The sequence below is a fragment of the Malus sylvestris genome, chromosome 9 (genome assembly GCF_916048215.2).
Source record: "Malus sylvestris chromosome 9, drMalSylv7.2, whole genome shotgun sequence".
In the NCBI taxonomy this organism is placed as follows: Eukaryota; Viridiplantae; Streptophyta; class Magnoliopsida; order Rosales; family Rosaceae; genus Malus; species Malus sylvestris.
Genome location: NC_062268.1, coordinates 15,786,957 through 15,805,672, shown reverse-complemented (window position 1 = coordinate 15,805,672; position 18,716 = coordinate 15,786,957). Strand labels below are relative to the sequence as shown.

The window sequence follows — 18,716 nt, the reverse complement described above, 5'->3', positions numbered from 1 at the left end:
CAATACAAGTTCTAAGAAATTGACCGGAAGGTTTGGCCTTCCCTTCGGCAAAAGATGACATGAGATTAAGTGATTAAAAGCGTTTATTCTTGTGTTCGATATTATGTGTTCAATGAAGGAGAGTGTGGGTTTTTTTTTTATTATGCATTGGTGTATACAACATACTAAATTTTTTGGCCGTTGGATCTTTTGCTTATTGCATCATTGGCTACACGTCTAATCCTTCATTCATTTGGTGCATACCGTACACTAGAACATAAGATAATTTTCTAAGCTTTTAGATATATAGATTGAAACTTCTAATGCACTTGTAGAGAAGTTATCGCTATGTATATTCATACTTACAAATAATTAATATGAATTCATGTGTGACAGAATAGACAAATCGACTTTATAGGAACTGATATTATATCTGTGAAAGGTATAATAAACAAATGTGTGGGTGTACTGTTTGTCTGCCTAACAATTTCTTCACCTATGTATGGATGCAACATGAACAATTATTCAGGCTGGAAGGACCACATCTCTTTCAGCATTTCCCGGGAGAAGGACTTGCATAGCACGAGTTTATCGTCACGTGACGTTCCGTGCTAATAATACATGACATGTATTAGCTTTTTTCTACATGTCCTTATATTGGCACAAAACGACACTGTAAGAGTAAACCTGTGTCATACAAGTTGTTCTCACCATAGCTGAAGCTCAATTTCATGAATAAACTTTGATTGCATGGTGTCCAAATTATATATACTCATACATAGGTCACCCCATTGTCAATGACTTTCAACATCAACGAATAGAGGTTATGATATGAACATCTATAAGGTAATCACCACTCACTGACCAAAGGAAAATACCACAAACCTGTATTGTAATGAAACTTGAAACTAGGGGCTTATTGACCAAAATATCTAGAGGATTAAAATTCAAATATAAACAATGAGAATGTTATCGTATGTCGTGGGCATGCGGAGCATTTCAGCTATTGAATGACGCTCAACTGATGACTAACACTTCTCCATAATACAAATGAGATATTGTTATTTGGATATTCAAGTTTGTTTTGGTGTCTTTTAACACTACTATATAGACTAATATAATAAAATTTTGTATTCTCTAATTAGTCTTCGACTTAGTAAATATAAGCATGAATCACGACTTTACCACTAGTTTTTGTCCGTGACGTGTGTCAACTTAATTTAGATCGGAAAACAAATAGCAAAACACACTGTTTTTTCATGTTAATTAACATCTCATGGTTGCAATTTTCTGATGAATAAAAAAGAACAAATAATTGTGGAACAAGTTAAAGATTTGTCCCAGGAAAGTCTGGCAAGCAAATGGTAAATTTTAAAAGCATACAGAGATGCAGCCTTCTGTCTTATCGTACATCACAGATTTATGCACTAACAAATTGTCCACAATATAATATGGACAAACTCAGTTTCTCTTTTTTCGTTACTCGCTATCTTTGCTTTAAATCCTCCACTATTAAAAAAGAATCTCTAGAACCAACTGGGAACTACATGACAAGCCATGCAGTGATTAGGCTTCTGTTCATCGTCTTTCAAATGCCTTAGATTACTATCTTTCAACTTCCTTCTGCAGGTTCACTGTTATCCACTTTACAAATATTTTACATGTATGTCTGCGTGTATATATTATATATGGACGCAGGGAGAGAGATACACACATATATATATATATAGAGAGAGAGAGAGAGAGAGAGAGTCTTGTATGTTTGTCCTCTGTATTTGTCGGAGGACGAAACTAAGTATTTAGAAAAAGAAAAAGAGTTTGCGAAGATCATTCTCCTTTCTTCTACCTCATGTTGGTATCGGATGAAATTTGGAAATTTTTACGTCCACATAAGAGAGTGATTCTACATTTGGAGGAGTGCTCCCACCACTACACAATGTAAACCATCCATTTTTTTTTCTTTCGCTTTTCTTTATACAAGCTCTCATTGTGTGATCGTCTTTATACAAATAAATATAAAATGAAATTGAACCAAAAACAGAATTGATAAACTAATTCATATCGTCGACGATTATTTAATTACCGGAAATATTGTATATATTTGCCAAGTATGTATGTGCAGAAGAAAGGGCAGAAGTAAACTCATCTAAGTTTATATTGATGTACAATAGTTTCAGCGCACCGTCATGAACTCCATTAGCTCACAGACGGTGAAATTATGACATACAACTATTGATTAATTAGCATGAAACTGCACTATTGGTCAGTTAAACCATCTGCCATCATCTTGTCCAAGGAACTTGCTCACCCACTCCAAATTCAAAAGCCCCTCACTGGAGAAATCAAAGAAATCATCCACATCAATATTAATGTTGGAGTTTTGATCACCTCCTTTAGATGCAGCACTTGTAGTACTAGTACTAGTAGCACCCTCTTCCGATGACGAATCTTCTTTCATTTGTACACGATCCTTCTGATGATCTGTGGAGATCATTTGTCTTGTTAAATTGGCTCCATTTTGCTTCTCCTTCTGGTTCATTCTCTTGCTCAAATGAGAATTCCAGTAGTTTTTTATTTCATTATCTGTTCGACCCGGCAATCGCCCGGCAATCAAAGACCACCTAATAAGAAATTAAAAACCCATAAGAGAATGATCAATTTTGTAAGTAAATCTGACATTGGCAAGGACTATAGGATAAGGCGAGCAAAATTATATATCAGGGCCAAGTCATCGAACTGTCTCAACAGTCTACCTCCTGCTCTGAGCGATTAGAGGGATCCTAGACCCCAATTGAATACCCCCTAATCCTTCACACACTATTTATGTACTTTAAAATTTTGATGCTAATTATCGTATGAAATCAATGGATACCTATTTCCAAGAAGTTTGTGAAGCCTAACGATCAAGTCCTCTTCTTGCTCAGATATGTTGCCTCTCTTGATGTTTGGTCTGAGATAGTTCAACCATCTTAGCCTGCAACTTTTACCACACCTATTGAGGCCTGGATCAATCAAAATTAAGACACTTTTAAGCTCTCGATCATTATTCAATAAGTCGAGTACCTGCTTAATTTAATGTTAAGTATATATGATACACACACACACACATACCTGCTTTAGATGCAATTGTCTTCCACCTTTTTGCACCATGTATTTCAATAACCTCAGCCAGTTTCTGATCTTCTTCTGCTGTCCATGCTCCCCTGTTGACTTCCCTTTTTGTGTTTTTCATGGCTTCAACTCCCTTCACTTTCCGTCTATTAATGGAGTCTTTTGTCACAGGATCCATTGAGCCACTCAGAGAGATAGAAGGAGATTGTGTGAGGCTTTGGGAATCTGCGTTATGCAGAGAGGATGCTATTTTGGGTTTCTGTCATCTAACCTTCTTGATGGAAGAGAAGAACCCAACTACCACTTAAAAGTCTCTCCCACTCTCTCTCTTATAATCTCTCTCTCTCTCTCCCAGGTTGAAAAAAAGAGACGTAATATTTTGATCATGGAATTGATGATTGAGCGACAAGAGAGCTATAAAGGTTGATGCTACATTGCACATACTAATACTACAAAGGCTGCCAAATATAAAAGTGTTTGATATAAATAATTTACTTAGTGCGCAAAAAGGCATCGAAAAGAAAAAGAAGAATTTGAGGTGAAAAGGGTAAATACATAAGAGAAATGTTAATGGGGCTTTTTCAAAATTAAGATTCTATAGACCTTCTTTCAATTCATAATAACATTAATTCTCGTGCGTAAACATGAAGTGACAAAAATTCTATAAAAAATTATACCTTTGAGAGGTTCTTAGCATTTCTCAAGATACAAATAGATAAGACGACTGTGAGGAAAGTTAATCAGATCCCATGTAGGAAGAGGATTGTCTTGTTGTGGATATACGTGATTATTTGGCAAGCTGCACAATTTCTTTTTGCATGTGCAAGTTGTGGTAAATAAAATTAATAAGAAAATAAAAGGGCATGCAGTCTTTTAATAAAAGTTTTACGTGACAAAAGGGATAAGGATTCTCTTATGAGCTTAAGAGGCTGAGCTTCCTGAGCAAATCATACGGCATGTTGGATCAAAATTCAACAGTTATAATTATTATAATTTTTAGATTTGTTTTCTGTTTGTAACCGTTGAATTTTAATACAACGGTCCGTGTGATTTGCTCAGAAAACTCAGCCTCCTAAGTTCATGAAATGATCTTGATCCAAAAGGGAATAGTAGGGGGACAGATAGACAAAGGAGATGAATACAATTTTAGGGTTTATAAGTAGCACTTTTGTCTTTGAAACAATACGTGCTGTGCTCTTTCAGTATCCAGAGCCCTAAAAAACCATAAAAATCTTAAGAGTGAGTTGCATGAAGAAGTAATACGATTGGTTGGAGCACTTATTTCTCAGGGTGAAGGCCTCGAGTACTGGTCTTTGTGTTTCTAGGGTTTGAAGTAGACCAGACTGCACATGACCCTCACGTAAATAATACTAATTTAATTATTAGTTTGCTTAATTACTAGTTAATTACCTTTTATGTTATAATTTGCATTCAATATTGTAAATTGAACATATGCTTTGACCACAACAATTCTGACTCTTTTTTTTTCTTTGAACAATTGCCTAAATGTTAATTTTCTTTTTCTTTTTATTGCATAAAGGGATCCTTAAATAGAAAGTATGTCTGGATTGGTTGAACTTGCTTTTAGGTGTGTGTAAAAAGCCCTCTCTATTTGTTTATTACCTAATCGTATTATATAATAATATTTTATTGCTCAATAAACGTGCTCGTGATCAAACCAATTTGACAAGAATATATATATTAACAAAATAGGAATTAGGTTTCAAGTAGTTCTTAATTCAAAGATTAGGTGAAAGAAATATATAGGAGTATTATATGTGGACCAATGACAATATAGCTGACATATATGATCCCTTGATTTGCATCTGATTTTTTGTTGTGCACTTATAGTTTGGAATTTCATGGCATGCTGGATCTTCTGCATTTTTTTTTTTTTTTTGTCAAACTAGATCTTCTGAAAATTCAATGCCACACATCTAGAAATGTGCATGTGTGGGTCACCTCTTTTCATCTACTACACTAAAAATGTGCATATGCAAATTTATGAGAACAACTTACTTACATGGAGAATACATTCATCACATCACTCATCATGTAATCTATAATGTGTGAGATAAAGAAAGTTGATATATCTCCATGACGGGTCAGTGGTCCTCCATCCATGATGTGGTACCATTTTACAACTTAGTTTAATGGGAAAATAGCAATTAATTAGTTTCTAATCAAATTTTGATTAGTTATGAAAAGATGAAAGGAATGTAGAGTTCAATGTAACAACATTTTATAATAAATTTTTAAGCCTAATAAGCCCAAACAGAAAAAGAACCTTTTAGCCTAATAAAAATGTACGTTATAATTATAGATAAAATTTACGTGTATTAGAGATTGTATATATAAGTGTGTTGGTCGTATGCATTACTCTAGAGTCTAGACATTATAATCAAGCTGCAAGACACGGTTTTCCCAAGATTATGTGCAGAAACATTTTAGCCTTATAATCCATTGCATCAGCATTCCAGTGAACCCTTTGGTTACAAGTTGAAGTCTAAGCATATCCTGCTTGATTTTTGCCCGTGCGTATCATCAAGTGTCATCTACAAACTAAATGATTGTGTTCTTTAAAATGTATTAATTCCAGATGAGCCACATGACTTGGGAAACAGCGATCGATGCAGCAGCAGCAAAGGTGGTGGATTGACAAACCATACGACAAAACTAGTCAGTGAAAATCACTGTTCATGAAATTAATCTTTCTTCATACTTAAACGACACTTGTCAAATTTATCGATGAGATATTACTCTAGGAATTGGATCCTCTGATCACCAGACAACACAGACCGTTGATTTTTTATTTAACAATTATAATTATTATAATTTTAGGGAGATCTTCTTGTTTGTAACTATTGGATCAAAATCCAAAGGTCCATATTATTCGGCCAGGAGGATCCCAAGGCATTGCCTCAGAGAGGATCCAATTCCATTACTCTATCTACCAACATCATCCTCTTTAGATTCTTTTATTGAGGATCCTAGAGATCTGAATCTAGTACGTTTGTCGTACATAGTGCGATCAATTTTTATCAGGTACTGTTTGTGTGTTAATTTTAAATAAAAATATTTAAAATAATTTTTGACTGCATAATATACGATGAACAGACATAATTCGCAGAATTCCGAAATCCTCACAAAGATGATCCGGTGAGGATCCGGATTCCTCTATGTAGTAAGGTGTTGTGAATCAATAGTATATAGCTTCTATTGGAATATTAATATTATGCTAGCAGAGTAGGAAGCTAACTGTGCCCATTACCATTGCTCTTTACACATTTTTACAAAAGCTGTATCGCGAATTAGATTACAAATGGCCTATAGTCGGAGAATATATATGGGGACAGTTCTTATAACAAGTGAATCTTTTTACGGATTTTTTAGTATGTACTGGTCTACTAGAATGTGAATCTTTATATTCCAAAATTTTTAGCCGCACACTTAACACTTCATTGATCTTGTGCATGTCGGAGCATAATAAATTTCTTATCGTTTTACAGTACATTTTGCTAACTTGTGTTGGAGTTTTGTTATTGTAGGCAAAGTATGAACGTGAAACAACTTAATTTGATATCGAAAATGTACAATGAACTTTTTCGCATGTGCGCGTGAGGATAAAGAATGAGTTAATAATTAAAGGAAAATAGTTATACACTAATAGTGCCAAAGGTGTTTTGAAAAAACCTCACACATGGATGGTTCAGTTGAAACTAAGTAACTTTGTGTTGGACCTAAACGGTTAAGTTAGGAGCCATAAGGGTAGCAGATCATATTTAGTACTGAGAGTCAATCAACAACTTAAACGTATTTTCATAATAATTATACTAACATCAATCCCTCATACATGTAAAACTGTGATGAGGCAATTTAGTTAAAACAACTTTCTAATCCAAGGTGTGGTGTGCATGTGTGAAGCTTGGGATTCTTACAAGCCAAACAAAACAAGTTGGCACGGAAAAATGATAAAGAAAAATAGGCGTGCATCAGAATTGGATATGTACAGGGCGAAAGAAGGTAGTCACTTTGTCAGTGCCAGATTTTTATATGAGATTCAGAGATTACCCGATTAATTAATACCTATTCAACAATATTTAGATGCCCTATGATTATGGAATGAGGATAGCAAGTTGGCACGTCCACATTTGACCACAATTAGGGTTTGTATTTTCTTTAATACATATAATATTAAGATAAATTACATAAAACTACTTTAACTATTAGGTCATTAACAGTTTCATACCTTGTCTTTAAAAAGTTTAAATGTCATACCTTATCTTTGAATTTGTTGCAATGTCATACATTCCGTCAGTTATCTATCAATTCCACTATTAAATGCTAGCGTGGAATGAGACAGGGTCCACTTTATATTAATAAATATTAAAAAATTAAATAAATAAAAAAAGGAAACCCATATTCCATCCCCTTCATCATCTTTATCTTCCCATCCCCCTCCCCCCCCCCCAAAAAAAAAACCTTCCTTCCAAACCCAAAACCCTACCCCCACGCCCTCGCAAACGCCCCCCCCCCCCCCCATTTCTCCCTCCTGAGCCTCCCACCCACCTCCCTCTCCTCCACTCTCTTCACCTTCCCTCCCATTCAAAATCTAACAAACAAATGAATAAAAAATAAATAATAAAAAAAACCAGTTGAGGTGGTCCGACTTCAATGGGAAGGAAGGGTTGGGTAGGGTGCGACGATCTGGACAATCTGGTTGGGGTTCTGGGTTTGGAAGGAAGGTTTTTTTTTTGGGGGGGGGGGGGGTTGGGGGGTGGACGGGAAGATGAAGATGATGAAGGGGATGGGGTTTCGGGGGTTGGGGGTGGGGGTGATGGGATTTGGGTTTCGTTTTTTTTTTTTTTTAATATTTTATTAATTTTTTTAATAGAAAGTGGGCTCTGTCAGCATTTAACAGAGGAATTGACACACAACTGACGGAAGGTATGACACTGCAATAAATTCGAAGATAAGGTATGACATTGAAACTTTTTAAAGATGAGGTATGAAACTGTTAATGACCCAATAATTGAGGTAGTTTTATGTAATTTACCCATAATATTATCTACACTAAGATGCGAGAGAGACGACTAAGCCTCCCATTCATTGTTTATTTGTGTTTTAATACCATTTTTGCACAAAACATACACGCATGCCCTTCTTCTTTTAGCCATTAAAATGAACAAACTATAAGTAAGTCCACCCCTAAAGACTTTGCGCCAACACCCAGCGCATTTATCCACTCAAATGAACAGTAATATACTTCAGTGAACAGTAATAGACCAAATCATCTCCACCCCTAACAAAAAATAGCCTAGTCAATTTTATTAAAATATTATTATTTTTTATTATAAAATAATAAAAATAATAAATTTATTATATTTAAAAATAAATTAAAAAAATAAAAAAAAAAGTCAGGAACCTCCACGGTTCCACTAGAACTCTATACTCTCCCTCTACATCCCCAAACGCCAAACGCCACTCCCGACGCCAACTCGCTTTAACCTCCCTCTGCATCTCTCTCTTTCTCTCTATTGGGTGGAGCTTTGCAAAAACCCACCACCCTGTGCAATGATAATCCCACCGGATTCCAACTTTCCTTCCGGTTCACAATATTCCAACAATTTTGCCTATCAAATTCCCTATCAATCCAACCCCACTAACCCAATTTGATCTTTTCCTCAACCGGTGGTTCCCTCGGCAGTAGCTGCCGCGGATCCAGCCTGTCACCTGCTCATCACCGACCTGTATGACAATTCGGGCTGGTACCCGTGGACCCGTGTTAGATTCCGAGGTCAGACGCATTTTGGTGAAGGCCCCGAAATCTCCCTCCGCCCCAAAATCAACCTCAACCCCGAGGAGCTCTGCGACGTGTTGATCGTGTGTGAGGTTGATGGCCCGGCTGACGTCAGATGGCCCGGCATGTGGGTCTATCAATTTTAGGCCGGTCTTTTGCCTGGCTTGGGCTGGGTGCCAGTCAAAATGCTTGACTGGAGTGGATAGCCTGGGTGCCAGGCTGGTTTTTTGGCTGGGTGCTGGCCTATCAGTTCCCCGGTGGAACTACTCTAAAGGAGAATTAAGCTTCAGAATTAAAACAGTTATAACAAGTGAAGAAAAAAAGCCTCAGTCATTCTTTTGTTTATATTAGGTTGGATACACAACATACTCTTCTCCAATAACTAAATTTGATTGTCCAAACAGTTAGAGAAATGTGTTAAACAATGTAAAATTGAACGTAATTTGACAAAAAGAAAATTCAATAAACAAGTGAATGGTTTCATTACTAACTACACGTAGTCTTTTATGATAAAAATTAACATTTAATGAGTATGAAAACGGTTTAAGTGGGGAGCAATATCAATGTTGGATCATGTACAAATAGATTACTGGTTCAAAACTCTAAAATTTTAACAAACAGTTGGATCATGTGTTGCCCAATCCCAGTACAAAGGAGCCTATATTATTCAATACCCTTTCCTAGGAATCCAGTTAGGAGTCCAGTTATGGGCTCCATTACGAGCTAACCAAATCAAGTCCACACCAGGGCCTAAGCCCAGGGAGATTATGACCCGACCCAGGCAAAGCCTCCATGTGGATTTATAAAATGGGGTGCGCTATCCACACACCCCATTTTACTTCTCACACACTCCTTGATAATTTATGTCCGTTGATCTACTTCAATTCATCCGATTCGACGGCCGAAAATTAAAAAAGTGTGTGAGAAGTAAAATGGGATGTGTGGATATCACACCTGTCTCTATTGTTGGACTGTTCTTGGGTGTTCATAGAATCAACCATGATAATTCCAAAGGTTGATGATCTGGAGGGGCCGGGTCATTCCACAATAGATCATTGTACAATATACATTGTCTTTTAAGTGGACCTCTACAATCTGTCAAGTTTCTTTGCTTTTTGAGTGCACATTTAACAGTTAATTTCTGACAATTTATATCATATAGGAAAATTAATGAAAAAACCTTGAAAACTTTGAGTTTTAACGTTAAAGAAAAAATAAAGGGTAAAGTGAATAGGACCAAGATTGATTTTTTAGTGTAAAAATGTGGTTTTTCGTTAAAATAAACAGTACCGGGAACTTTTCGTTAAAGTTCCCCTAAAAATACTACTTAAGTCTTCTATTTTATCCCCTTCACTGCTTGCAACTGTACAACTAATGACACTAGTTTGTAATTTTCATTCGATTTGGATACATTAATGTTGTAGAAATTCGATTGTCCACTTATTAATTTGGGTAAATATAAAGGAAAACTAATTAAAAGGGTTTGAAAACTTTGAGTTTTAATGATAAGGACAAAATAAAGGGTAAAGTGAATAGTACCATGATTGATTTTTTAGTGTAAAAATGTGGTTTTTCGTTAAAGTGAACAATACCAAGAGCTTTTAATTAAAGTTCCCTAAATATAATTGAAATATACATTTAATTATATATTTTGATTGACCTAAAATCAAATGACTCGAGAAGCCTAAAACTTTAGCATTAAAGAAGCCGAGCAACACATAATTAGGCCATAACCCTTTGTGCGGGCCAATAAAAGCGGGCAACATACTTAAGCGCTATTGAGAGTTCTAGGAATCTAAACAAATATGGCTTGACCATCACAATTGTTTGATGATGGGGAATCGGTTCATTTGGGATTGAGCATCTCCAATGGTGTAGGCAAACAAAATAAATAAAATTGTACAATCTATACTATAATAGTTGACGTTAAGAGTTGCCAACCTGATTGTCTCATTGAAAAAGTGTCACTCAATAAAATAGGTAAACAAAGTAGGTAAAATTTTATTTTTATTTCATCTTTAACATATGTGTTTATCATTTATCTTTGTCTTCTCCACATGGAATACTTTATTATAAGTAGAGATGTGAGACCCCATTTGACACGCCCCGATCCCGATATTCCCTGAATACCAGGATAGGCACGTGCTGGCTGACACACGAGGGTGACAAAAGCCATTTGTGGAGTGCAAATGCTAAGAATAAGGAATAGATAAGACTTATAAATATAAAAGAATCAAGAATAAGCATTTAAGGAACGTGTTCAGAGCATACAACTAATTAGAGTACTAGAGGAAATAATATAAAATTAGATGAACAAAGGAGTGGGTCCGATACCGAGAGGACTTGAAGATGCCGATGTAGAAATGCTTGGATGCCGGGATTGTATGCCTTGATTCTAAGTCTTGAAGATGGCGCAAAACAAACATGAGTTGACCAAGTTGATATATATATAGTAAAACAGTTATCAATGTACTAACCCCCAGGTTTTATGAAAACACATATATAATGATAAACATAGGTTTTCCGAAACCTAGCATGCTGTGCAATGTCTCAAAAGAATAACTTGTATATATAATAATCACTAGTGAATTGTCTAATAACCCCCAAGCCCCATGCCGACTCACCGTCCCTGTGCTAAATAGCCAGAGGAAACAGACTTCAAGCCCTATGCCAACACCAAATCGTCGCCCGGGACGAACCAGAATCTATCTTTACGTCCCGTAGCGGAAATGACCACTAGGTAAGTACAAAACCACTAAACATATATGTCACGACCCAAAAAGTAACGCGACAGCGCCGCGAATCTTAAAAAAACACATAAGAGTTGTATGCTTCAAACTTAGAACATGACAATTCTTATGTATCTTTAAAATACGCAAGGCCTCTAAAATTTACATCAAATATATATACCAGAGTTTAAGTGAAAACCAAAACATTCAACCCATTTCTTAAGCAACCTTTTTACAACAGAAATTCCAAAAGTTCAGTTTACAAGCCAAAGGAGTGATAGGTTTAGACATATATATACATACATATTTACAGAAGCAAAGAGGATAAACACATACAATTTTCACTGAAACCAGAAAATCAATATTTACATTTCAAAAGTTGCTTTTCTGGTTGGAAGCTTTTAGGTTGACAAGCTACAACCGCACACCTTAGTCCAACTCTTCCATTATTTCTCGCACAGCACCTGAAAATGTAGGGGTGAGCATCACATACAATCATTTGCCCCCCCTCGGGAGGCACCCTAGCTAGGTTTGAAAATATATATCTTTGTACAACGTATTAAGGAAATAATTTGCACAACAAAATGCTTTGGCATGAGTTAAAATTCCTTTTATGCTTATAATTAACCATAGTGGGATCCCTGCATTATATTTGTCCTGACAACCGAACATGCGGCCAACTACCATACCTAAAATAATTTCTCAAGTAATAACAACACAAGGTAGGGTAGCGAGAGTGTCCACTTACAACCTATACCACATAGACACAAGTACCATTCCCTTACGGTTAATGGTACGAGTTCGTTTGTATAGGACCCTCCGAAGGTTTAGGGGATCGAAGCCCAGGGTAGTCACACAGCTCCCTTCACTCTCAGGTTGTCATGACATTTAGAACAACATAAATCATATGCTAGAAAAACCAAACTCCTTTTTCCTAACATGCAGTTCTAACCACAACAAAATTCAATGCATAGCTTGCACGCATCCATATTTACATACATAATACATATCGAAAATCACTAACCAGGGTGTGAGTCCCCCCTACCTGATATTCCAAGCTTTAGGTACTAACTCGTTCCACAAGTTGTTCACTCTTATCTCTTGGTCTTGCTTAAGCCAAGAAAGCGCCTATTCTGAAAAAGAACATATCAATATACAGTTCACATGCACCAACATAAACCAACACATCTCAATTTCATCTGCACAGTGCATGTATAACCCCAAAATAACCAATCCAATCTGTATTCATATAAACCCCAGTTTAATTCACCTTCTCCATAAAACCCATTTAGAAGCCATATATCCAATGCCAATAAACAGCCAAAGCACACTTAAATTCTAAAACTCCAGAACTAGTAAAATTTTACCTTAATCTTCTCTAATTATGTTGTTCGACCAGCTTTGAGACTTCCAGGACTCTCAATTCAACCATATAGCACTTCAAACATGAATTTTCCCAAAGTTATTAACTTGAAATCCCCAACTAAAATATAATTTCGAATCTGCAAATAAGCATTGAATTCTTACCTTTGTTCGTAGAGGTAGATTTCTTGATCACAGTGGTGAAAACGGATTCCCATTCGGATGTCCAAAGATGACCCGATGGCAAATTTTTTTTTTTCTTCCTTCGACACCCAGAGAAAACCCATCTATTTCTATTCCTTTCTGCCCTTTTTGTGAGAACAGGGCACCGAACCAAAGATGAAGAAATCATCTTACACATACACGTGGTCTCCACTCCTTTTGTCTCTTTTTATTTTTTTTATTTTTTTTATTTTTATTTTTTATACACACCCACTTTAACCAAACCTTTACAAGCCCAAACAACTAAATATACATTTATGGGGTTTTACAATATATATCTTGAAAAGCAACTTCATAGTATAAGTCATCCATCATCTATACTATAAAAAGGTGTTCGAAACATATTTTAAATATCATATTGTCATCCATCGGATATTCTATAGGAACATGAGTTATAGGAAAAATAGTAATAATTCAAAATAGCCTCAGTAATCATGCTATCTTAAAGCGTTTCATAGAACAGAATCATTAAATCATATTTTTCCATGTATACATTTCTACTATTAAAACATGCATTTTTAGAATGAGTCAACTCACAGTACTTCACCACCGAAGAGCCATGCAACTAGCGAAGACAGAAATGCCACTATAATTGCCCCTAATCACATAAATGGCTCAATTAATAAAACTATATAATAGCAATAGAATTTGGGAAAACGGATATTGGAAATAGATTCAAAACGTCGAATTACCCTAAGAAAGGTCCCAGATAAATTTCGTAAACGTCAATAGAATATTCCCTAATGGAATATTCTCCATAAAGGGTTTTGGGCCGACTAGGGTTTAGGGTTAGGACTTGGGTTAGGTTTAGGTTTAGGATAAAGGGTTAATGGGTTTAGGTTAATGGGTTAGGGAATTAGGTTGATAAAAGGCCTAGGGTAAATAATTGGGTTTAGAGTTTTTAAACTAAAAGGGTTTATTAGGTTAGGGCCCTAGGTTTTAGGGCTTAAAGAGGAAAGGGCTTAAAGCCCTGGTTCAAAAGGCCCAAAGGCTTTTAGCCTAAGGGTTTCTGTGTTCAACAAGGGAACGGGCCGAAGGCCCTAATTTAAACATAGCCCAAAGGCCTTTATAATTAAACAATTCAAATTAAAACAAAATAAAAGGAAAAAGGGTTTGGATTGGGCTCGGATCTAACGGGCCTAAAGCCCCAGTTCTAAATGGCCTAAAAGGCCTGGGTTTTCTAGAATGTGGGTAGCCGGACCCATTCGAAAGAGAAGGCCGGATTCGGCCGGAATTTACACAAACTTTAAACGGCCATAACTTTGTCAATACTTAACGAAATCAAGTGATTCAAAAACAGAAATCGTAGCCCTCGAAGAGACGAAGAGAATGGTACCTCACACCACATCTAAATCGCTGTGTTTTGACCGTAAAATGCCTCGAAAGCCTCGGAGATCGCAAAAAACTGGGTAAGATTCAAATGAGTATAACTTCTTCAATACTCAACGAAATTGAGTGAAACAAAAAGGAAAGTTGTAGTTCTCAGCGAGACGAAGAGATTGATATCTTACAGCCCGGCCAAATCGTCATAGTTTGGCCGAAAATTGCCTCGAAAGAGGCGGTCTGCGTCGGAGCTCGTGTACGGGGCTTCATGGTTCGACTTCCAAGATGCCAAGACTATGGTTGAGTTCGTAGCGACGAGATAAAGACGATGGTGAAGTTGAAATTGTGATTTGATGATGATTTTAGGATATAGGTTATGGGTGTGGCACGGTGAAGTAGAAGAAGAAAGAGAGTGAGAGACAGTGAAGGGAAAGAGAGGGAAGAAGTAGACCAAAAAGGGGATGAGCTCACCTGGCATACAATTTAACACCAAAAATAATTTTAAAAGAAAACAATATCCAAAACAAAATGAAATTACATTACTTTTAGGAGTGGGATTTTACACCATTTACCTATAATGTTGAAAGTACGCAACATTAGCTACTTTGTGGGTGTAGGCAAAATTTAAATACACCTTTTGAACATGTTTTTGCCTACGCAACCCGTCAAAATAAGCTTGTCTACTCCTTCTAAAAAACATATTTTTTAAAGGCGGTTTTTAATATGACTAACGCCTGAGTCTTATGATGAAGCCCGACAGTATATACAATGATCAAGTTATATATGCAGAAGATTGAACCACAAAGGGGGCAACTATGTAAAATTAATGAGTGGTTATGTGTGTACCCAACTTTCATCTCTAACACTTAATTTATTTTTATACATTTATTTGGATATCCAAAATAATCTACTAAACTTTCGAGGATACTTTTATTTTACTTTTATGAATTTATTTTTCACTGAACACCTAGTTTTTATTTTCTTTGGACACCCATTTTTCCGTTTCGAATGCCTCCATACCTTCCTTATGGGAAGGAGTATAATCTCTCTCTATTTGAAAAGTTCCAGAGAAGCACGACAAAGTGAAATTTAAATAAGTACGACAAAGTTTTAACAATCGAAAAGTTTAGATAAACATGGCAAAATAAATTCAAAGGCCATATAATCTCTCTTTATTTGAAAATTTTCGGAGAAGGACGACAAAGTGAAATTTAAATAAGTACGACAAAGTTTTAACAATTTTAAAGTTTAGATAAACACGGCAAAATAAATTCAAAGGTCATATTTTCTAATAGTTCAATTTATTTTCATGACTTCGCTCCCTCCAAAGGAAGGTGGTCTAATCAATTGAGGCTAGAATGATTACTACATGACATGCATCCAAACACATTATATGTTAAGGGGTGTGCTATCCACACACCCTATTTTATTTCTCACACACCCCTTGATAATTTATGTCAATTGATCTTCTTCAATAATCTGATCCAACGGTCAAAAATTAAAAAGGTGTGATATGTAAAATGGGGTGTGTGGATATCACACCCCATATGTCAATTGTTTCATTTGAACGATTGATGAAAGGTTGCAAGCCATGCATAAAGCAATTTCTACGTGACAAAATAAATGTTCATCTATATCTATATTATTAAGAGAACACTCTTTGTCAACTTTTTTCCCATTTTTTTTCTTATTTTGCCCTCACTTTTGATTCATACTATTGACAAAAATAGGGCAAAATAGTAATTTTGTACCTTTGACAAAATGACAATCATATCCATATTTTTCCTATTTTACTTTTTTTTTTCATAAAATGACAATCGTATACTTATTTTTCCAATTTTACCCTCACTTTTGATGCACAATATTTACATAAGGAGGACAAAATATTGACATAAGGATGGCAAAATAGTATTTTTGTACCTATTAAACTTTTTGCCCCTTTTTTCCTATTTTGCCCTCACTTTTGATACACAATATTTACATAAGGAGGGCAAAATAGTAATTTTGTATCTTTTGAAAAAATAACAATCATATCCCTATTTTCCTTATTTTACCCTTACTTTTGATATACAATATTTACATAAGATAACAAATATGCACTTATTAAGAGAAATTGTCTCACCATCATTTTTTCATCCAGGTAATTGAAATGATGATGTTTTTTGGATAGTTTGAATGAACTGAAGCGGTTGCGCTTGAAGAGAACGCAGGAGGAGGTGGGCGGAGGTGGGCGGTTGAAGAGGCTTTAATTTTATACCTTTTGACAAAATCACACTCGTTAATAAAAAACAAACAATAAAATGAAATTGTTCACACATACAGAATGTGTACTCATCTTTTAGTTAACTTAGAAAACAAAGAGTCTCGGAAGGAAACATATACTTCAAAACAAAAAAAATATTTGCTCCAACCTAAAGACAAAGAGGAAAAACAAAAAATTCTCTACCGCTTGGGTTTCTCATTAAGATAGGACGATTATTCTAAGGAAACTTTCATGAAGATGGTTTGAACTAAATTTATTTTAATAAAAAAAAACATGTTATAACTTTATTTAATGAAAAAAACTTAAATTTAAAAAAAAAACTCTTAAATTTTAATAAAAAGACAAAAAAAAAAAACTTAAAGTTTAATGAAAAAAGACATAATTTTAATATTAAAAAAAACTGACGCATGGATCTGCACGCCCCTCACACAAGTTGTTTATGAAACTTATTACACTATTTATAAAATATATTACACTGTTTATGAAATTTAGTGGTACTACACTATTTATGAAACTTAACGGTACGACACTGTTTATGAAACTTAACGGTACTACAATGTTTGTGAAACTTAATTGTACGACACTGTTTATGAAACTTAACGATACTACACTGTTCGTCCAAGATTTTCAAGTTCTTTCACCAGAATGCAACGAAAAGATAAAAAAAAAAAAAAACATGATAGAGATCAACATCCACACCGTTAAGGTCATGCATGGCTAAAAGATGTAGTTCTGAATCGAACGGAACCCACTTCAATTTGAAATTTAAATTTAGAGGAATAAAATATGCTTGGATTATGTCAAATGGTTATGCAACTGAATGATTGGTTGGGTGCTCTTTGCATGCGCCTTTAGTTAGGTTTTTATTTTGTTATTTTGTTTTTTTTTTCTTATCCATATCATTAAATAAAGTTATAACATGATTTTTGGTTAAAACTCAAAATTTTGAAATCATTTTCATTAGTTTTTCTTTATTCTAAAACCTTGTAAAAGTTAACAAAGATATCTTTCACCATAAAATATTCCAAATTTGCTTGTGCTTCATCTAGTTAGAAATTTTTATGTGTATGTTACATTTTCACATGTTATTTAATTTACTCATATTATTATGCATGTATTTACTTATTAAAATTATATTGTCGGTCAATTATATCTATTTTATGACATAATGTAACAATATGACAATCCCACTAAAAATTGATGTTGTTTACGGTTGGTTTGGTATTGTTGTGCTTTGAAAAAAAGCTGCTGCGAGAATAAGCGGTTGTGCTGTGAGAATAAGCGGCTGTGAAATAAATCAGCAGAATGTTTGGTAAACTTTTTTGTAAAAGTGCTTTTGGAAAAAAAAAGCAGTATGATAGTAGGTCTTTTCATTAAAGGAGCACTGTAGCTCCGTATGCTTTGAAAAAAAACCAGTTTTCCAAAGCTGCAAATAGCAGCTTCAGCTTTTTCCTTTGATTTCAGCTTCCAAAATAAGCCTTTTTTTTTCAGTTTACCAAACACCTAAAATACTTACAGTTTTTTTTCATGGGTGCTTTTTTTTTTAAGCACCTCACTCCCAAACCACCTCTTAAACCGTTCAAAGTATTTGTACATTTTGACAGAAAAAAAAAAGTATTTGTAAATTTGATTTTGAACTTGTTAGACAAAAAATAATAAAGTAATATTAGGAAGACTCAATTTATAGATTAAATTTTAAAAACTTAAAAATATAAAAATTGATCATTGGTTTATTATTTAAATATTAATAAACGTGTTCATTTTTATTACTAATAAAATTTTCTACATGTCGTAGCCACCACTGCAGGAATATGACAAAGAAATGAAAGAGGGGAGAGGCACAGAGTCCAAGGATTTCAATACAAAACAGAAACAGTGGTAAGAATATAAAGACGAATGGGACTTCTGTAGTTTTTCACAAATCGGG

General features: G+C 35.0%; 1 protein-coding gene and 1 long non-coding RNA gene across 2 annotated transcripts; both read right to left on the bottom strand.

Annotated features, from left to right (window-relative positions):
• Window positions 1-2,112: 2,112 nt before the first annotated feature.
• LOC126583801 (transcription factor MYB3-like) lies at window positions 2,113-3,509 on the bottom strand. Its single transcript, XM_050248324.1, has 3 exons — window positions 3,091-3,509; window positions 2,852-2,981; window positions 2,113-2,600 (listed from the first exon to the last, which is right to left on the bottom strand). The coding sequence occupies exons 1-3, from the start codon at window positions 3,266-3,268 to the stop codon at window positions 2,243-2,245; spliced, it is 666 nt and encodes a 221-aa protein (XP_050104281.1). The 5' UTR covers window positions 3,269-3,509; the 3' UTR covers window positions 2,113-2,242.
• Window positions 3,510-11,811: 8,302 nt separating this feature from the next.
• On the bottom strand, window positions 11,812-13,345 carry LOC126583803 (uncharacterized). Its single transcript, XR_007609830.1, has 4 exons — window positions 13,147-13,345; window positions 12,987-13,057; window positions 12,665-12,752; window positions 11,812-12,083 (listed from the first exon to the last, which is right to left on the bottom strand). It is a non-coding gene; the product is annotated as an uncharacterized LOC126583803 (long non-coding RNA).
• Between the last annotated feature and the right edge of the window lie 5,371 nt (window positions 13,346-18,716).